Genomic DNA, 23,333 nt, shown 5'->3' with positions numbered 1-23,333 from the left:
TTAGAGTTTTATTTGCCATAATATAGGAGTCAGTTGTTGTAATTACTTAAAACTTCAATTGACCGCACAGTAGTTCATTTAAGGGTTAAAGTAGTTTGAAGTGAGCTAATTACAAAAATTTTGTTTTTTTTTTTTTGTAAAGAGATAAAAACCATAAATAAAACACTTAAAGAAAACTAAAGAAAAAAAAAACAAATTTTGAAACCAATCGCTTAAAACTCAACTATTAAACGTTTATAAAGAAATAAAAAGAATTTTTTTGAATTTTTGAAAAAAAATTAATCGATTAAAAATTATTCGAATAATCGTTAAAAATTATTCGGTTACTCGATTAAAATGATATAATTTAAAAAATAAATAATAAATAAAATTAACAAAAACTTTTTTAAAAATTAATCGATAAAAATTATTCGAATAATCGTTAAAAATTATTCGGTTACTTGATTAAAATGATTTAATTAAAAATAAATAATAGATAAAATTAATAAAAAAAATGTATAATTTAGTCGATTAAAAATGATTCGAATAATCGAATAAAATTATTCGGTTACTCGATTAAAATGATTTAATTAAAAATAAATAAAATTAATAAAAAATTAAAAAAAAGTAAAAGTTTAAAAATTATTTGAATAATCGTTAAAAATTAATCGATTAATATTATACGAATAATCGTTAGCATTTAATCGATTACAATTTTTCTATTAAACAAATAAAAAACTCAATGAAAATTATTAGAAATTATTAGAAAAATAAAATAGTAAACATTTTTTTAAATTAATCGATTAAACATTATTCAAATAATCGTTACAAATTATCCGATTACTCGATTATAATTATTCGATTAAACAAAAAAAATAAAAGTTTTCCGAGTGAAAAATTAATCGATTTAAATTATACGATTAATCGATTAAAATTATTTTTTTATACAAATAAATAAAGGACTTAATTAAAAAAAAAAAAAAAAAATAGAAAAAATTAATCGATTAAAAATTTTCGAATAATCGTTAAAAATTATACGATTACTCGAATTCAATTATTCAATTAAACAGTTAGTTAGTTAATTAGTTAGTTAGTTAGTTAGTTAGTTAGTTAGTTAGTTAGTTAGTTAGTTAGTTAGTTAGCTAGTTAGTTAGTTAGTTAGTTAGTTAGTTAGTTAGTTAGTTAATTAGTTAGTTAGTTAGTTAGTTAGTTACTTAGTTAGTTAGTTAGTTAATTAGTTAGTTACTTAGTTAGTTAGTTAATTAGTTAGTTAATTAGTTAGTTAGTTAGTTAGTTAGTTAGTTAGTTAGTTAGTTACTTAGTTCGTTAGTTAGTTAGTCAGTTAGTTAGTTAGTCAGTTAGTTAGTTAGTTAGTTACTTAGTTCGCTAGTTAGTTAGTTAGTTACTTAGTTCGTTAGTTAGTTAGTTAGTTAGTTAGTTAGTTAGTTAGAAAGGAGGATGTATATATCAAATCCGAAGAAACACACCTAGGCCCCTATTGGGCCTGTCGTGCGCTCCTTAACCAGTATCTCAGGTGAGAATCGAACCCACCACCTCCGGTCTACCAGACTAGAACACTAACCTACCGGAGGCCACTAACTATTAATTTAATTAATATTGTATATTTTTATAATTATACGATTAATCGCTTAGAATTAGTCGATTCATTTATTACATTATTTTAAATGTATATTTAAAATGTATTAATTTTATTAATTTTCTTCTCCATTTTTCATTGCAGGTATGTAACGTCAATTGTTCTTTTTTTTAATAGTACAGTAAGTAAAACAAAATTTCAAAAATGTTCTAAAAGTGTAAATCCAGTTTTTTTCAATTTTTTTTTTATAAATTATTTCATTATTTATTAATTTCCCCAACGAAACCACACAAATGTCAGAAGAGTTGTCGAGCCATCAAGTTACAAAAAACAAAAAAAAGAAAAATATACAAAAGAACCTCAGAATATAGAAACAAAAAGGAATTTGTGCCTATTTAATGATAATTTGACACTCTAGATATCATTTTTCTTGACAGCCATAAAACATTTACATGCACATACATGTCTGTCCGTCTGTCCGTCCGTCCATCATCATCATTAACATTATTTGCTCTCAGGCGTTATTATTCAAAAGAAAAGCAAATGGAATTAAATTAAACAAAAACCAACAAGAAGAAAAATAATAAATTTAAACATTCATTTAATATGTGTTTGTTTCCCTTGAGTCATCATCGTCATTATCATCATCGTCATGATCATAGATAGATAGTGTTTTTTTTCAATAATTTTCTTTCGAAATAATAACCTTTCATGTGTGTTCTTATTACAACATGACATTTATGTTGTTTTTTTATTTCTCATTCTCTTTAAGGTTAAACTATTGAGGCAGTAGTTTTTCCTCATTTTTTGCCAATGTGGAATTCATTTGCCGTTGTTTAATTGATTAATTTTGTTTTTGTACTTTTAATGACAATCGGAGAGAGTAAAACAGTTTGAATGCTCTTGCTCGATTTGCAAAAACAGGAAATAAAATCGTTTTGTTTGTTTTTTTTTTAATACATAACAAAAATGTAAATTTTTTCAGTAAATATTATGTTTTTTACGAAATTATTATAAGATCATAATAATTACGACAGTTGTCATTGTATTGATGAAATCATGATTTTTTTTTAATTAAAGTTTTTATCGCAATTTTTAATCATATTTTCATATACATATTGTTAGTTAAAATGTTGATTTTAATTATTCAAATGTTAATTTTTTAACTTTAATTAATTTCGAAATTTTCAAACTTAAGTTCGAATTTTCAAAATTATTAAACATTTTACATTTTTTCAGCTAAATTTAGCTGATTGTTCATAAAATGTGGTAAATGTTTTTAATTCTGCTTAAATAGTTGTTTATAAAATTTTCCAAAATTATAAATTCTTGTCAAAATCTTTATGTTTTGATAATATCGAAATTTTTAAACTTAAATTCGAATTTTCGAAATTCGTCAAAATTGTTAAATTTTTGCAAAATTTTTATTAAACGGTTGTCGCTCCAATTGTCGGTAAATATATGGACTGTGGGCGCCATTTTTATTGTAAAACAATTTACACTTTTCTTTCATTATTGATCGGACTTCTGCCTGGAAGCTTATGTAATTAGCATTATCTTTCTGGGCCTTCAATATAAAAGGCCAGAAGGCCGACTTCTACCAATTAAGATTCATCCGTGTAACAACAGATTTCTACTGGTATTTGCTCTAGTTTCCTGCTTAATCAACACATTCTATCTGGCATCAGCGTTTCAAAGTTTTGTCTGGTATGCGATCAGCAAGTCCGATGTCAGTCTATATCCTTGCAACCGCTTTTGGCTAGTTCGCCTAAAGTAATGAACCGTTCGGCTGATAGCTTCTCCTTATATCTTAAATATGTTTCTATATATGGAATATCTAGCAACGTTTCCAGAGCAGAGATACAAGCCGGCTCAAATCGGCGGCGACAGGCAGCCGATAATATATTTCCAAGTCGCGCAGCCGCCAACTTCTTTCAGCTAAAACGCTAAGCCGACTTAAACGTAGCCGCTGATAAAGATTGGAATCGCATATGTATTTCAGAAAATAATTTCACCAATTTGTAATAAGCCGCCGACCTAAAATGGCCGCCGATCATTTTGCATCGGCTTGTATCTCTGTTTCAGAGCTTTTGTTAAAGTAAAAAACATGGCACCATTTATATCCAAGCAGCAAGTACGCTGAACTCCCTTCAGTTAGTCCAACAGATTATTGAAGCTTAAGCTAGAATTGATCTAATAACACTTTTATACTATTTGTCAAAGTAGGACTAAGATCCTATTTCATGGCTATAGTTCGGCTACATATCGTTCATCACGGCTTAACATCTAGGTTGAGCCCAGCTAAAGGCCATTTTCAAAGCCTCCTCGACTCTTATGCACAAGTAATTTGGATTCTTTCTGTTTAAAAATATTACGACATCGTCTGCGTAGCAGAATGTTCTAAGTCCTTTTCACATTAAGGATCCTAAGGAGGCTATTAATCGTGGTAACCTAGAGTAAAGGTGACAAATGTGGTATACCGGGAAATACCTTTTTCCTGAAGAAGCTGCGAGATATACGATATACCATCCAGTCTAAGATAGATTTACGGAACCAATCCCGCTTTTATCTCTAATAGTGCGGGAATATACCATCCGGCTATGCAGCTTTAAAGGGAGCAAATCTATGTTTTAGATTCCATAGATTCCGGTTGGAAACGAGTTTTGTATAGAAGTTTTGTTATCTTCGATACCTCAAACAAATTTCTTATATTCCCCAAGCTTACTATAGCATAAGATTCCAACCCTCTATTTGCAGAGGGCAACTGTCTTCGAACGATTCAACCAGAGCACTTGTGAGCATTTGTATTATGGCCTATATATCTTCTTTATTTCGACATTGAAAACTATCCGAACATTGTCCGATTAGTTTTAGATTTATTCCGAAACTTTATATGCAGTGTTTTGAATCTTATGACAGAAAGGGAGTACTCGTATGATCTCCTATGTCCTCTTTATTTCGTCATATGTATGCCCTCTTTATTTCGACATTAGAAAGAGTTCTGACATAAACGATTCTTTAGTAAGGTACCGAACAGTGTCCGATTAGTTTTAGACTTATACCGAAACTTTATAGGCTTTAGTGACGGCCGAAGTGTTTTAAATCTTATGTCGGAAATGGAGTACTTGTATGACCTCCTATGTCCTCTTTATTTCGTCATATGTATGCCCTCTTTATTTCGACATTAGAAAGATTTCTGACATAAACGATTCTTTATTGAGGTATCGAACAGTGTCCGATTAGTTTTAGACTTATAACGAAACTTTATAGGTTTTAGTGACGGCCGAAGTATTTTGAATCTTATGTCAGAATGGGAGTACACGTATGTCCTTCTATGACCTTTTTACTTAGACATATATATGCCCTCTTTTTTTCTATATTGAAAAGTGTCCTGTCATAAACGGTTCTTTAGTAAGATACCAAACATTGTCCGATTAGTTTTAGACTTATTCCGAAACATTGTATCTTATGTACCGATGTTCAAAAAAGAAGTGCTTGTCCAAAACTCTCCAATCCTGATTTTCGTTTTTAAGCTCTTCTCAACATATAGTTAGATCTTATACTTCTTTTCTGATTCTATTGACGAAGGTAGCTTTATTACCTAAACTCAATGAGATCAAGTCTTTAGTATTAAGAAAAAAACAGAATTCAAAGTGAAATTCTTAAATACGCCTTTAGTTATATGGGTAATTCCGCAAGGTTTCCAAAAATATACAAAAATCTTAAAAAATTTGTAAGAACATTTCTTCTAGAGAAAAATTTTTTTTCAATCTTTTATTCATATCCTCAAATTTTTTTACACATAAAGCGGAAGAGCAATATTTTAATGAATCATAAAAAACAACAAAATCATAATTAACACAGAAATGACAATTTTTCCTAGATAAGTAAATGTTTCCAAGATTATTCCACAGCGAAATGTAATACTAAACCACTATTTAACGAGTAAAATAATGAAAAAACCCTTATGTCAATATAAACTAGAACAGGGTCAAACACAAGGATTCATTTATAAAAGAGGTCAATACAATCAAACAACGAATATTGACAAACTTTTATTTTAACTTTTTATTCCGTTGTTGTTGTTGTTAATTTTTATTTCTTCATATCAAGGAAATATATTTAATAATAATCTTGAATAATGAAAAAAAAAGAAATAAATTTATGACAATGTATGAAAAGTGCGTGTGCGTGTGTGTGTTTGAGAATGAATGAATGATTGACTGTGTAATAATTGATTAACCTTTACAACAGTCGTCGTCGTTGTCACACACATGCTCATACACGTTTATAGCTGTGGAGTTTATCGAAAATTTACAAATATGGAAATGCCCATAATGTAACTACAAGATTAATGAGTTTTTATCACTTGTGAAACTTACAAAAATACTCTTTTTTTATATTCCAACTCGCAATCACTAACAATCTCTCTCTCTCTTTACCAGTCACCTACCTTTAAGGTGTCTTTGGCTGCAATTAAATAGAGTGTTGTTGTAGTAAGTAAATGTTAAAACAAATGAAAATATTATTGCAAAATGTTATTATTGTAATAACAAAGATACACAATAACAACAATGTAGGCAAAGTCACTATTACTAGTAATGTCAATGTAGTGCTTTTAGCAAAAATTTATGATTTTTTTTTCGAACTTTGAAAAAAATTTTCGAAAAATTGTTAATTTTCATTATTATAAGAAGAAAATAACTTTATGATGAAAATTCATATTCGAATTCAAATTTTTTCGAACTTTGAAATTTTCGAACCTAATTTCGAATTTTCGAAAACATTAAAAATTTAAAGATTTTAGTAAAATCACCTAAAAATAAAGAAATTACATAAAAATTTGCAAAATTTTTATAATTTTATGGAAAAATATAATGTTCGAAAATTTTCGAACATTGAAAAAATTACCCAAACATGTTTTATTTGCTTTACTTTCATCCGAAATTTACTTTATAAAGTAATTTTGTGGCGAAAAAAGAATTTTTTCGAATTTCGAAAATTTCGAACTTAACTTCGAATTTTCGAAAATGTTAGAAATATATAGATTTATTTGAAATCACCTAAAATTAAAGAAATTGCAAAAGAATTTGCAAAATTTTTATAATTTTATTGAAAAATTTTATGTTCGAAAATTTTCGAACATAATAAAAATCAGCAAAACTTGTTTTATTTGCTTTATTTTTATTCGAAATTTACTTTATAAAGTAATTTTGTGTTAAAAATTATGTTTTTTCGAATTTCGAAATTTTCGAACTAAACTTCGAATTTTTGAAAATTTAAAAAAATTTGAATTTAATCGCTAAATCTTGTGTAATTTAAGTAATTACATAAATATTTGCTAAAATTTTCCATTTTTTTTTTTTTAATTTGATGTTCGAAAATTTTCGAACTTCGAAAAATTTGAACCAAATCGTAAAAATTAAAAATTTAGTTTTTTTTTTTCTTCTAAAAACTTGTAAAATATTCGCAAATATCTTAAAAATGCAAAATTTCACTGAAAAATTTAATGTTCGAAAATTTTCGAACTTCAAAAAAAGTGAGTTTATCTAAAAATTTTAAAGTTTTAAACATTAAAACTTTGTCTGAAAGCAATTTTTCAAAAAAAATCAATTTTGCTAATTTCGATTTTTTCGAACTTAAGTTCAAATTTTCGAAAATTTAAAAAATTTGCCAAAATCTTTAAATTTGCAAGTTTTATTCACTAAAACTTGGTTTAAAGATATTTTTTTACTTTAAAAACTGTATCTTGCCTTTATAGAAATTTTCGAACTTAAGTTCGAATTTTCGAAAATTTCGTTTTTTTTTCTAAAAACTTAAGGTATTTATGTGCATAACTTAATATAGACAAATATTGCTTAATTTTTTTTCAAATTTAATGTTCGAAAATTTTCGAACTTCGAATAAATTTACTTAAATCTTAAAATTTGCAAGTTTTACTTACTAAAACTTGGTTTAAGGACATTTTTCTTTTAAAAAAATATGTGAAAATGCTAATTTCGAAATTTTAGATTTTAAGTTCGAATTTTCGAAAATATAAAAAAATTTAAGTTTTTTTTTTCATGAAATCTTGTTATAATTATGTTTTTAACTAAATTTTGAATTAATTTGCTTAATTTTACTATAAAAAATGTATCTTTGAAAATTTTCGAACAAGTTAGTTTGTTTCTAAATTTTTCGTTTTAAAGAAAACTTTGTTTTTTAGCCTTGAAACAATTGACAACACTAACTATCATAAGTATTGGTAATACAGGCTCTCCCTTGAGGCCTCTTTATCACTACCTCACTCTCTTTCTCTCTCCCGCTCTAGCCCTTGCTTTGCTTCTTTTATTACCTTTACTCATTATCACAAATGTTTTGTTTTCGGTGATTGCTTTTTATAACTTTTCCACATGTTTGTAATATTTACTCTCTCCCTGAGGTGCGCTGTCTTTCTTTCTCTCTCTCCCTCTCTCTTTCTCTTGCTTTTTTTTGTAAATTTAAGGAATTTATGCTCTCGACCTCTGTTAGTGAGATATTTATTATTAGAGATATACTCTTTTATTCAATTTTGTTGATTTTGTTGTTGTTGCTGTTGTTGTATCTGATAGAAGCAGCAGCAAAAAAAAATGATTTCGCCATAAACATTTTGTTACACATTTTAGACATGTGAATGTTGAATCAGCAGCTACAGCAACAACTACAACAACAAAAAAACCTTAAAAAAAAAACAAAAACAAACTTAAATAAATAATAAACTAAATGTGAAACGAGGAAACATTAACTAAACAGCAATAACAATAAAAGCAACAACAACAACATATTAACAGCAGTAGCAGCAGCAGCCACAGCAAAAGTAAAAACAAAAATGTAAATCGAAAGCCAACCAAACCAGCTCTTTATAAAATATTTAAGCATTTTTTTTCATTATTTTTTGCTTGATGACTATGAGTATCTGTGTGTTTGTGTGTGTGTTTAAGGCTAAATATATGAGTAAGTATGTGTGTGTGTGTTTCTGTGTAGTGAGTATCTGTAGCACTGAGTGTTGTGTGTTTTAAATTATAATATTGAGCTGAACATAACGTGTGTTAACTTTTGATTATCATACATTTAGTTTATTATTAACTTTCGTACTGTTAGCATCGTGCGCTCGTTGTGTGTGAAGAACGATCTTTTAGTTCGTTTATAATTTTTTTCTTTCAAATTGAGAATTAACAAAAAATCATTTATTTTTTTGAAATTAAAATTCAACGTGAATATTTTACATGTTTTTCTTTACGTGTGTTTTCTTCATCTCGGTTGCTTTTTATGTTAGTTAATAAATAATTGTCATAATAATTATTTTATTATATTTAAAAAAAAAATCTCGTTTAGTGTTTTAAAAGTTTTAAGAAAAAATTTTATAAAAAAATCTAAAATTTAAACAAAATTTTATTACAAAAATTAATAAAAATTTTAAAAAGTGTTTCAATAAAACCTAAAATTTTATAAAAAAAGAAAAGTTTTTCTTCTTTATCAAATAAAAAAGAAGATATCAATAAATTTTAAACAAAATTATGAAAATTTAAGAAAATTTTTTTAAAAAATAATTAAAAACCTAAACTAAAGAGTTTCATAAAAAAACTTAATACAAAAATTAAGTACAAAACATAATAAAATTAATTTAAACAAAAAAAAAAATACAATTTAAAACAAAATTTAATTTCAAAATAAAAAAAAATTTAACAAAAAATAATTGTGATGTTAAGAATTTTATAAAATTTTGAATTAAAAAAAAAATTACCCTAAATATTACAAAAAAAGTGTTGTGCTAAATAAAAAACAAAAAAAAAACCACTTACAAATTAAAAAGAAAAGTAAAATTCCTTTAGAAAATCAAAAAATGTTTGATCCCTTTGTGAAAATAAAGAAAAAGCAAAATATTGTGGTCAATGATTTAGAATCAATAGAAATAGTGGATGATTTAAATGAGAATTCTTCGGATTCGGATAATGATTGTTGCTGTTTAACACCGCCCCCAACAGCAGCTAATACACCCACAACACCCAAATCTCCTGCCACAGCAACTAATACAACAACGGCGGCGGCCACAGCAGCAGCACAAGCAACAGCAGCCGCAGTACAAGCCATTGCTAATGAATTAGCCGCCTCTACCAGCAAAGCCTCAAGTACAAATGCAGCAGCAACATCTTCATTAAATTTAAATAATTGTAGTCGTTTGCAACAATTAATAGCAGCACCGCCTATAATACAAACCACTCACCAGCAGCAGCAGCAGCAACAGCAATTGAATACACCACCCACACCACCGCCCTCTACACCACCAACACCTGCCTTACATAGATCGGAAATATTGCAACATCATTTACAGTCAGCCTGCAGCAATACAAAGGCCAATCTTAGCCCTTCACAACCTTCGGTATTACAACAACATTTAGGTCATTTGCCTACACAAGAAAGACCAAATTTACAAACTTTAACTCGACATTTAACAACAACAACACCTGCCTCTTCTCAATATTCTACTCTAAGCCAGCAATTGTCCTCCAGCTCCTCTTCATCATCTTCTAATAGCGGCTCCTTGTTGCAAGAAGTTTTTTCAAATCACAATTTACAAAATGTATTAAAAAGACAAAGTTCCTCAATAAGTAACGCGAGTACAAATTCTTCAACGTCTTCTTCTTCATCTTCGTCCTCTTCCTCCTCTTCTTCGTTGTCTTCTTCTGCTGCTAGCACGGTCCCTTCAAATACAAATTCTACTTTAAGAAGTTTGGTTTCAAATCCCTCTTCTTTGATAACATCAAGTACAACTTTAAATAGTATTATAGCAAATCGTTTAAATTCGCCTCCAGCTTTAACCCACCATCAACAACAACACCAGCACTCAATTACCAGCCCTGCAAATTCCTCTAATACACCAACAGGAGGTGCAGCATCCTCTTCTTCATCGTCCTCCTCTTCCTCCTCTTCGTCTTCTTTATATCATCAGCAACATTCCGCTTTAACGAATTCTATAACCCATCGTATACATCAATCAATACGCCGACATTTAAATCAACAACAAAATCAAGCTTTGGCCACAAGTCAGCAACAACAACAGTCAGTAGCTGCACAACAGCATCATCAACATCAAAGAAGCCAGCAACAACAACAACAACAGCAGCAGCAACAAAACTCTCATTTACAGCATCACAATCATCATCAACATCATCATCACCACCATCATACTTCGCAGCAGCAGCAACAACATTCCTCTTCTAACGGATCTTCTTTATCTTCCTCCTCTTCTTCCTCATCATCCTCTTCTTCTTCAAATAACAATAATAATAATAATAATAACAATTCAACAAATTCTCCTTTATGTGTAGTATTATTGGTTAAATGTCCAAATTCTAAAGAATATTGTAATGCTTTACAACAACAAAATAATAACAACAATCAAAATCAATTAATAAATCCCAATCCTGCAAGTGTAAATCAACAACAACAACATAACCACAACAACAATCATCATCACCATCATCACCACCACCAACAACACTTACATTGCTGTGATAATAAAAGGTAATAGAAAAACAACAAATACTTTTTTACTCTTAAATTTTTTTTAAATATTTTGCTCTTTTTTTGTTAAGAGAGGGAGAGAATAAAAACATTATTTTTTAATATAAAAGGGATTTTTTATTGTTGTTGTTGTAAAAGGGAAAAAGCTTTTCTTTGTATAAAGTTAAGGAATAAATTTATTCAATTGAATTCATTTATTTTTTTATTAAAAAATCTCTTAAGTTTCTGACAATTTTGTGAAATATTTGTAATTCAAATATACAAAAATTTTAAATTTCTAATGAAATGAAACTTATTTTGAATTTTCTTAAAAATTCAAAATTTTGAAAATTTGTTTTAAATTTTTTTTAATATTTTTTCGTAATAAACTAGTTTTCTAAATTTCCTTTCAATTATTAACAAAAATCCCACACCACTCAGCTCAATAGTTTACTCTACTTTACATTCCAGCCTGTTAGTAGTTTGTCTTTGTAGTAGTTGTTGTTTATACCCATCTTGTTGTGTTTAGTTAAGTTTTAATGTGGTTGTTGCTGTTTTTCTCCTAGTTTTTTTTTTTTTTTTTGTGAAAAAAAAGTTTAGCTCAGCCTAAAAAAGCACTAAATAAATGTTGACACACTTTTTCCTTAACACTCTTACATCCGTTCATATACATACATACAGATATGTATATCCGTGTTATATGTATGTGTGTATGTATGTTGGTTTCTTTGTTTATTACTCTCTATTAAATAGTGAGGCGGCTGTGGTTGTTGTTGGTTTATTTAGTTAAGTTTTGGTAATATTTATTCCTTTTTATCAAAGGAATATGTTAAAGTATGAAATACAAGGGAAAGAGAGAGAGAGAAAGGGACATTTATTTTAAGACCATATGTTGTATCAGATCTGGAAAATTTAATAATATGGTACTTTTTGATTATACAAAGTATAATCCCTAATAAAATAACCCCTTATGCTTGTTGCTCCAAAAACTAGACTAAACATAGATCAGTCCGTGGACTCTAGATTATTCCATAAACCACCCGATACACTTAAGATTAGTTTATAAACTAATTAATAGTCTAGCTCATAGATTAGTTAATAGATTTCTGTTGCTGGATAATAAGAGATAAGATCATGGCTTAGTCTACATACTAAATAATAGCTAGTCTATGTTCTAGTCTATAGACTATAGAATAGAATATAGACTAGTCTATAGAATAGAATATAGACTAGTCTATAGAATAGAATATAGACTAGTCTATAGAATAGAATATAGACTAGAACATAGACTAGTCTATAGACTAAACCATAGACTAGTCTATAGAATAGACCATAGACTAGTCTATAGACTAGACCTTAGACTAGTCTATAGACTAGACCATAGACTAGTCTATAGACTAGACCATAGACTAGTCTATAGACTAGACCATAGACTAGTCTATAGACTAGACCATAGACTAGTCTATAGACTAGACCATAGACTAGACCATAGACTAGTCTATAGAATAGACCATAGACTAGTCTATAGAACAGACCATAGACTAGTTTATAGCTTTGGACATAGGCTAGTCTATAGCCTAGAACAGTATATATACTGGGACATAGACTAGTCTATAGACTAGGACATAGACTAGTCTTTAGACTTTGCATAGACTAGTCTTTAGACTAGGACATAGACTAGTCTATAGACTGTACCATAGACTAATCTATAGCCTAGACCATAGACCTAGTCTACAGACTAGACCGTGTTCAGGATAGACCATAGACTGGACTATTAGTACATAAATTCGTAGACTAGTCTATAGACTAGATCGTAGACTAGTCTATGGACTTAATCGTAGACTAATCTATAGACTAGATCATAGACTAGTCTATATACTAGGTCATAGACTAGTCTATAGACTAGAATATAGACTAGTCTATAAACTAGAATATAGACTAGTCTATAAACTAGAATATAGACTAGTCTATAGACTAGAATATAGACTAGTCTATAGGCTAGTTCATAGACTATTCTATAGGCTAGTTCATAGACTATTCTATAGGCTAGTTCATAGACTATTCTATAGGCTAGTTCATAGACTATTCTATAGACTAGATCATAGACTAGTCTATAGACAAGATCATAGAACTAGTCTATAGACTAGATCATAGAACTAGTCTATAGACTAGATCAGAGACTAGTCTATAAAACTGATAGACTAGTTCACAGTCTACAGAGTAATCAATAGATTAGTACACTAGTCAATAGGTCAGTTCACAGACCTGTTTCTAAACTATTAATTTTCCATGCCTGACATGTATATGTACATACTTTTAGGTTTAGTCCTTTTTTTGTTTATCACTCGAATTGTTGTTGTTGCTCTTGTTAAGCTTAAAATGGCTTTTTTTGTAGGTTGTGAGGTCAAATCTATAAGAATGACAAAACCGACAATGATTTTCATTTTTTTTCTTTTAAATTTTAATCAACAATTGTTTAATGTACACATGAGAATGTGAGAGAGTATAGGTGGGTATGTATTATGTATACATATGTTTGTATGGGTGTTATAGTGTATGTTTTTATGTTTATTTAACCTCAATTTGAATTTAGATTAAATATAATATTTTTCCCCCTCCTATTTCCTTAATGTTCTCACACTCTTACCCAAGTTGTGACAAGGAAATAAATAGGAAATGTTAAGGATTTTACCTAAAGTAAATTTGTTTTTTGCAAAATAAAACAAATCTTGTGATAAAATGTTAAAATAAATTGCATTAAATAGAAGGGAGAGGTCGGCCTAAAACGCCTTTTACATTTTAATTTCCCCAGCAAATATATAACCTAAATTTAAACAATTGGTTACAGTATTAAAAAGGGGGAGTTTTATTAATCTCCCAAATTATTTTAAAGTCTTTTTTTTAATTATTTAAAGAAAATTTTAAAAATTTTTTTAAAATTATTTTTCCTGTTTATTATTGTTTAAATTTATAACTTAAATAACCTTTATTTTATACTTATAAATTTATTATGTTAGTTTTAACTTAATATTATATTTATTATAAAATCATTAACATTTACTGTTAACTAAATGTATTTCCTTATTATTTTAAGGTTAACATTTTAGCCTTCAAATTGTTTGTGTGTTTTTTTAATTGCTAGTTCTCACAGTCTCACTCTCGAATAACAGCCTTCATAGAAATGTTAAACTAACATTTACCGTTAATTTTATGTTATTATTAAAATTTTTAAATCTTTCAATGTTTATCTAACATTTATTATAGAAAATGTTAACTTTAATGTTAAGTTAACATTTATTTTAACATTTACAAAATCAAAAGGAAGTTATTATGTTAAATTATAGCGGATTTATGTATTTGCCAACACCTTCATTTGGTAATAAAAAGCTTAATTTCTATAAAACTTCAACCTTGTTTTTTAAAAAGTAAATAAACGTTATTAACATTTTCTTAAATATTTACACAAAAAACAATTCTAAAATGAAAATATCGTCTAAATTTATCATTTTTATTAACCAAAAATATTTTAAAGTTTTTAGAAAGTTTTTTATTTCAGCAAATTTTAAGTTTTGAAATTAAACTTAAATATTTTAAGCTAAAAAGCTTTATAAATATCTGCTCTAAGAAAGATTTTTTATTAGGCTTATTTTGAATTTTATAAAAACAATTTTGGGTTTTTAATTTTTTTAATTTTTTGTTTAAACTTTCTCGTAAATATTTAAAGCTTTATAAACAAATGATATTTTTATGCTTTAAGAAAGTTTTTCTATTTAGTTAATTTTAAATTTTCAAAAATTAAAAACATTTTGGGTTTTTGTATTTGTTATGTTAAAACTTTAACTTAAATATTTTAAGCTTTAAAGCTTTTTAACTAAAATTATTATTAAGCCATAAGAAAGCTTTTAAATTAAGCTAATTTTGATTTTTTTATATAGAAAACATTAATTGTTTTAAAATTTTTAATTATTTGTTTTAACTTTATTGCAAATATTTTAAGCTTTAAAGCTTTATACACAAAACTTTTTATTAAGCCTTAAAAAAGCTTTTTAATTAAGCTTATTTTGAATTACAAAAAATGTAAAAAAAATTTGGATTTTTACATTTTAAATTGAAACTTTAGTTAAAACTTTATGGTAAATATTTACAGCTTTAAAGCTTTGTAAACAAGAAACATTATAAGTCTATAAGAAAGCTTTTTAATTAAGCTAATTTTGAACTTCTAAAAATGTAAACAATTTGGTGTTTCTAAATTTTTAATTTTTCCTTTAAACTTTATGGTAAATATTTGAAGCTTTAAAGCTTTGTAAACAAGAAACATTATTAGTTTATAAGAAAGCTTTTCAATTAAGCTAATTTTGAATTTCAAAAAATTTAAACATTTTGGAGGTTTTTAATTTTTAATTATTCATTTAAACTTTATCGTAAATATTTTAAGCTTAAAAGCTTTTAAAACAAAACTTTGATTAGACTATAAGAAAGCTTTTTAATTAAGCTAATTTTGAAATATATAGGAAAATGTGGAGTTTTAAATTGTTAATTAATTGTTTTAACTTTATCGTAAATATTTAAAGCTTTAAAGCTTTAGAAATAAAACTTTTTGTTAAGCCAAAAGAAAGCTTTTTAATTAAGCTAATTTTGAAAAATTTTAGAAATTTGGGATTTTAAATTTTTAATTATTTGTTAAGATTTTATAGTAAATATTTTAAGCTTTAAAGCTTAAAAAATATATATTAAGCCATAAGAAAGCTTTTAAATTAAGCTAATTTTGAATTTTAAAATATATAAAAAATTTTAGGTTTTTACATTTTAAATTTGTAGTTATGAAAGCTTTTAAATTAAGCTAATTTTGAATTTAGTTTTATATTAAAAATTCTTTAGTTTTTCCTAATTTCAACAATATTCTAGTCAATATTTGCTTTAGTTTTATCTAACTTTTATATATTAAATCAAAAACTATATGTCTTCTACATACGTGCTCATTTTCATTTCCCCATTCTTTTTTTATTTCAATGCTAAATTTTACGTAAAAAAAACTATATTTATAATCTGCATACAACATTTTTATTTCATTTCCCTATACAATATAATAATTATTTAACTTATCAAGGGTTTATTAATGTTTATAATAAATTTATCTTTTCTACTGATAACGCACGCTGCTCTCAAGTACTTGACTTTTTAATTATTTCATTTCGTTAAAGAACACACACACACACATATACAACAAAAACAACAACTAATTATGATTCATTATTATAAAGCTTAAAACCTCGAAATTCTTGTTTTTTTTTTTTTTTTTTTGAAATGAAAAGAATCATATATTGTTTTCTTTCCTTTCTTCATTTAAACACAGTAAATGGGCAAAAAAAATAAAAGAAGATATGAAAGTACAAAGAAAAACCACAAATAATATTAATAATACTTATTGCTGATATCAGCTAAAAAAAGGGAGAGCTTTATAGTGTTAAATAAGTAGTCTAGCACATGGCCTGGCCAAGGCAAAAGTACAAAATTTCAAAAAAACTCATATTAAAGAAATATAAAAACGTCAAACTAGATTATGAGATCAAAATTGAACAGAAATCATGTTTATTTATGTAAAAAAAAATAACGTGATAAAATTTATTAATTTAGATTTTTGTTTATTTACATTTATTCTTTAATAAAAACTATTAAATAATAATAAAAAATGTTATAAAAATTATATTCAAATTAGATTTTATCATAATTTTATTAATTTTTTAACTTTATCGTAAATTTTTTATTAAGTTATTGTATGAATTTAGAAAATTTTATTTTTCTATATTAAAGCTTAATAATTAAGCTAATTTTGATTTTTGTTAAATTTTCAAAATTCTCAAAATATTTTATAAATTTTTAAAAAACCAACTTTATCGTAAATTTTTTATTAAGTTTTTGTATGAATTTAGAAAATTTTATTTTGCTATATGAAAGCTTTATATTTAAACTAATTTTGATTTTTGTTAAATTTTAAAAATTCTTAAAATTTTTTATAATTTTTTTTAAAAATTAACTTTATCGTAAATTTTTTATTAAGTTCCCGTAAATTTTTTCAAAATTTTATTTTGCTTTATTAAAGCTTAATATTTAAACTAATTTTGATTTTTGTTAAATTTTCACAATTCTTAAAAATTTTAAAAAGTTTTAAAAAATTTAACTTTATCGTAAATTTTTTATTAAGTTCTCGTAAATTTTTTAAAAATTTTATTTTGCTTTAAGAAAGCTAGATATTTAAGCTAATTTTGATTTTTGTTAAATTTTAAAAAATCTCAAAATTTTTTATAAATTTTTAAAAATTTAACTTTATCGTAAATTTTTTACTAAGTTCTCGTAAATTTTTTCAAAATTTAATTTTGTTTTATTAAAGCTAAATAGTTAAGCTAATTTTGAATTTTATTAAATTTTAAAAAATCTCAAAATTTTTTATAAATTTTTTAAAATTTAACTTTATCGTAAATTTTTTACTAAGTTCTCGTAAATTTTTTAAAAATTTTATTTTGCTTTATGAAAGCTTGATATTTAAGCTAATTTTGAATTTTATTAAACTCTAAAAATTCTCAAAAATTTTTTTAAATATAACTTTATCGTAAATTTTTTATTGAGTTTTTGTAAATGTTTCACAAAATTAATTTTGCCATATTAAAGCTTAACAATTAAACTAATTTTGAATTTTGTTTATATTCAAATTTTAGCTTTTTTAAGAAAGTAATTTTTTTAAAACAACATTAACTTAATATGTTAAGGGCGGTTTATTTTGTGTTTATTTAAGTTTATGTCTTATTTTTTTTTTCTTATAACTGTGGTTTATAATCAAATAAATAATTGACCCATTTTGTGAATACGTATGTATGTATATGATTATGCTGTGAGTTAACCAAAAATTTTTTTATATTTATAAGTACAAACAGCATGAAAGGAATTTTCTTTATTTTCAATATATTTTCTATATACATACATAAATATGTATATTTTTATAATATGGTGTGTATGATTCCATATAGCAACAGATGTATGTATGAATAAGTTTATATACACATAAACTTGAAGAGACCTAGATATATAAACATACATACACAGGCTCATCGTAAATACAATTAGTAATATTTGATGACCTAAAAAACTGATGACATAAATTAACCCTCAAAATACTAAATTAGAATGATATACAATAAGTTATATACATACATAGTATGTATGTAGGTATGTATGTATGTATGTATGTATGTATGTATACACATAGTAGATATTGTTATTATTCTAATAAATACTACAATTTACACGGAAGTATTTTTCAATAGAAACGCACACATGAGATTATTATACATTCAAAATGTTTTTTTTATGAATTTGCACTTGAGCAGATACATAAAAACACACACACACATACACACAAACAATTTTAAAACATTTCTATAACAACAACAACAACAACAAAATAGTAATTTTAGATCAAAAGGTTAATTAATTTCAAGTATTTTATATAAATACAACAAAAAAAAATCTCATGATCTGTCAGAAATTTACAATTATTTATTTTAATTTATAAATACATGTTTATGTGTATGTATGTGTTTAATAGGAAAAGCTCCCTTTAATTTGTTTCAGAAAATAAATTTTATTAAAATAATTATAATAAAAGCAAAATTACAAAAAATCATTAATAGCATTATCATCAACATCTATAAGGTCTCTTTCATCGAAGGCAGACACTTCATCTGTATCATCATCACTTACATCCATAATACACACATTACTTATAAAGTAATCAAGTGAGTACATTAATAAATATTGAGGTAATTTATCAAGGAACTCTAGTAGTTGGACTTCTTTATAAGTTTTTTTTCATGTAACTTTTAGGTCATTCTTCAACATAAATGTTTCATTTCAATGTCTATACAATTGTGTTTAATTTTACCCCATAGTGTATTACATATTTTTCCATAACTTTTATTATATCTGTGTCTCTTTTTTAGTTTTATTCAAAAAAAAAACTAAAATATACAAAAATTTAAAAAAAAAAATGTTTTCAAGAAAAAAATTTTGTATCTTTTTACACGCACGTAGCGTCATCGCCATTATACCGTTTGGCTATATAGTTAGTCGTCGTAACACTCCACATACCGTTCAGAAAACCAAAAAAAAAAAAAAAAAAAAAAAAAAATATTCATTACGACAGAAATTGTGAACTGAAATAAAAAGTAGACCATGACCTACAAAACACCAATAACATCCAAAAATATTATTACAATAAATGGAAACACACGCACAGCACAGCACAGCACACAACACTCAACACTCTATAAATAAACATTTACAACAAAATTTAGTTTTTTTTTTGTATTTGTTTCACTACACAATCAATTGTTTGTAATCAATTTTTATATGTTACATTCATACTTATGTACATACTTACGATACATCTCTTTTAATTTTATTTCAAAACCATAAACCTAAAAATTTTATATTTGTTTAAACATAAATAAAACATTAAACATAATTAGTTTATTTGGTGTGGTGAGGGGAGGAGAGTGGAAGCGAAGGAAAGAAAATATTTACATGTTAAATGAAGTCATTAGAATGGATACCCCCTCAAATTTTATTTAGAATAGAAAATTACTTCATAAGTGTCGTAATTTGTCAAGAACAGACTATAGCCTAAACAATAGAATAGCCTAGAATAGCTAGACTATATACTAGATTGTAAAATAGACTAAGCTAGACTGAAGACTATATTATAGACTAGACTAGAGTAGGCAAAAAGCTAGGCTATAGACTAGACTATAGACTAAACTATAGACTAGACTATAGACTAGACTATAGACTAGACTATAGACTAGACTATAGACTACACTACAGACTAGACTATAGACTAAACTATAGACTACACTATAGACTAGACTATAGACTAGACTATAGACTAGACTATAGACTAGACTATAGACTAAACTATAGACTAGACTATAGACTAGACTATAGACTAAACTATAGACTAGACTATAGACTAGACTATAGACTAGACTATAGACTAGACTATAGACTAGACTATAGACTAGACTATAGACTAGACTATAGACTATAGACTAGTCTATAGACTAAACTATAGACTAGACTATAGACTAGTCTATAGACTAAACTATAGACTAGTCTATATACTGGACTATAGACTAGACTATAGACTGGACTATAGACTAGACTATATACTAGACTATAAACTAGGAGAAGTTGCTTTAAACCTCAGCAATTTTCTTTAGGAAAAGTTGCTTAGAATCTTAGCAATCTGCTATAGAAAAATTTGCTTAGATTCAAAGCAATTGTTATTGTTTAGAAACTAAGCAATTTTCCATAATAAAAGTTGGTCAGAATCTGAGTAATTTTCTATTTGAAAAATCTATCTATTGCTCAGAATTAAAGCCATTTTTTACATGAAAAGTTGCTTTCTATGTGATTTTTTTTTTTCAGAATCTGGGCAATTTGCTACGGGAAAAGTTGCTCAGAATCTCAGCAATTTGCTATAGGAGAAGTTGCTTTAAACCTCAGCAATTTTCTTCGGGATAAGTTGCTCAGAATCTTAGCAATCTGCTATAGGAAAATTTGCTTAGATTCAAAGCAATTGTTATTGTTTAGAAACTAAGCAATTTTCTATAATAAAAGTTGTTCAGAATCTGAGTAATTTTCTATTTGAAAAATTTATCTGGATATGAACATTATTTTCTAATAGGAAAAGTTGCTCAGAATCAAAGCCATTTTCTACATGAAAAGTTGCTTTCTATATGAAATTTTTTCAGAATCTGGCCAATTTGTTGCAGGAAAAGTTGCTCAGAATCTAAGCAATTTGCTATAGGAAAAGTTGATTTAAACCTAAGCAATTTTCTTTAGGATAAGTTGCTCAGAATAATAGCAATTTGCTATAGGAAAATTTGCTCAGATTCAAAGCTATTTTCTATATGGAAAGTTGTTTAGAAAGCCAGCAATTTTCTATATTAAAAGTTGCTCAGAATCTGGGCAATTTAGTATAGGAAAAGTTGCTTGGAATCTAAACAATATGCTATGGGAAAAGTTGCTTAGAATCTGATAAGCTCAGAATCAAAGCATTTTACTGTAGGAAAAGTTGTTCTGAATTTGAGCAATTTCTTATATAAGAAGTTGCTTAGAAATAGTTTTGATTTGTATAGCATTTTCTATAAAAGTTAATACTTTTATTTACTGTTTTGAAAAAATTTAACTTTTTTGTTGTTTTTATAAATTTGTTTCTATCTTATTTCTCTTTTGTTAATTTCTCTTACTTGATTTAACAATTTGCTCTTAATGTTCTCTTGAGAGAACATTAAAAAACTCTTAAAGAATTTGAATATAAATTGAGAACATTTTAAAACTAGTTTTTGTCAAATAATTAAAATAATTTATAATACTCTTAATAAATATTAAAAGAAAAATGTGATGCAAAGTAATGAAAAATTTGAAAAATATGTGAAGTGATGTTTTGTTGTAAATAACATCAAACTTAGTTTTAAAACGATCAAGCTTTTTTAACAATAAGCTTAAAACCTTTTTTCTATTTAATTTTTTTATATTTTTATTATTATGACACCTACACTTTTTTTATTTATTTTAAATAGTTTTTTTTACACTTTCTTCATAGAGTTTTTATAAGATTTTTTTGTTTTTGGAGAAAGGTGGTAATTTGTCAGGTTTAAACTTTTTTATGGTTTTGAAACAATTTTAAAACAATTTTCAAATTTATGTAATCTTATAATTTAAAAAAAAAAGAAAAAAATTTGTTATAATTTCAATTTCTCTCTTATGAAAATATTAGAAAAGAAAAAACTTTCATTTGTTTAATTTTGTTTTTAATGAAAAAACTGAGAAATATTTAAAAGATTGCAACATGTTTTAATGTAAAATAAAGTTTTAAATTATGTAAATTTTTTAAAAGTGTTAAAAAATTGAATTATTTGGAAGTTGTTATATTTATTTAACTGATTAGGTGGCAACATTAACATTTGCATTTAGCAGTTGAGCGCTTTTTTTCGAAAGGGAAATTGAGGACAAATTTTAAAAATTTAAATTAAGTTTTACTTGTCATGTCATTTCCGTAATCATGTAAATAACAAACAATTTTCATTTTTCAAAACAATTTAAACTTTCAAATTAATATAAAAAATTCATTGATCTTGGGGAAATTTGTAAAGTAAAAAAACAAGAAAAATTATTTGGAAAAAAAGTGAAATTTTTGTTTTTCTTTTCAAAAACAAAACAAAAAAATTTCCCTCATTATTTGCTAAAACTAGCTGTTAGTTACTTTACAGCTGCAGTGGATCATGTTGATCATAATAATGATCAACAGTATACAATTTCCATGCATTAGTTAATGAATAAAAAAAAAACAAAATATAAGAAAATAAAATGATGACTGAATGAATAACTAAATGAAATTGAATTGTTTTGAATGAATTTTTCGGTGATGCACTTTTTACTCTACAAAAAAAAATTGCTTACATTGGCAATAAAATTAAAATTTATAAAGAAAAGTAAAAACAAATACGATCACTTTTTTTTTGTTTCATTTCTCTCATGTGTTTTTTGGGAAAGTTTTTTTTTCAAAAAGAAAGTTTGTTTTAAATAATTCCTACTACATTCACTTAAAATTTAAAGGCTTTTGTCTTTATATTTCAATAATGATGATGAATGAGATTTTAAACAAAAACAGAAAAATGAAGGTGGGTGTTGAAAGCAACAACAACTCAAGGGTTAAAGGTGTTTGCAATGAAAAATGTTTTACTTAAATATTTGAAAGTTTAATTTTTTTAAACGTACGTCAACTTAAACAAAATCACTGAAGTTTACTTCCGCTTTAAAATTGTGGTTTGTAATTACAGCAAAATTAAAATTAAAGAAGAAAAAAACGAAGAAAAAAGAAAAAAAGGGTGTGAATAAAGCACACAAATGACAATGTGAAAGGAAATCCTTTGTGAAACCACAAAAAGGGATATAATTACCCACAAATACAAGGCAAAAAGCCAAAGTAAAATAATATAAAAAAAGTCTTAAAGTCAACTTATAAAGCAAGTAAAATAAGCTATTACATAATTTGCTTAATTTTCTTACATATAGAATTTTGTTAAATTTATAAAAATAACTTTTTTTTTAAACTTATCGTAAATTTTTTAACTAAAAACAAGGATTTTTGTAATGAATTTTGTGTTAAATATGAAAG

At 25.9% G+C, this 23,333-nt stretch overlaps 1 protein-coding gene across 2 annotated transcripts in view; it reads left to right on the top strand.

Annotated features, from left to right (window-relative positions):
* The window catches only part of LOC111687906 (protein roadkill), a 141,611-nt gene that overhangs the window by 107,000 nt on the left and 11,278 nt on the right, over nucleotides 1–23,333 (top strand). The window contains exon 1 of one of the 2 annotated variants that reach the window (XM_046950118.1): nucleotides 9,350–11,119. The exons of the other annotated variant lie outside the window; for it this stretch is intronic. Within the exon in view, the coding sequence (XP_046806074.1) occupies nucleotides 9,438–11,119 (1,682 nt within the window). The 5' untranslated portion in view covers nucleotides 9,350–9,437. Of the gene's footprint in view, nucleotides 1–9,349; nucleotides 11,120–23,333 lie in introns of those variants that run through there. 2 annotated transcript variants of the gene reach the window in all.

This window comes from Lucilia cuprina, chromosome 4 (genome assembly GCF_022045245.1).
Source record: "Lucilia cuprina isolate Lc7/37 chromosome 4, ASM2204524v1, whole genome shotgun sequence".
NCBI lineage: Eukaryota > Metazoa > Arthropoda > Insecta > Diptera > Calliphoridae > Lucilia > Lucilia cuprina.
The sequence above is the reverse complement of the archived record's forward strand: the minus strand, read 5'-3'. Positions and strand labels throughout refer to the sequence as shown.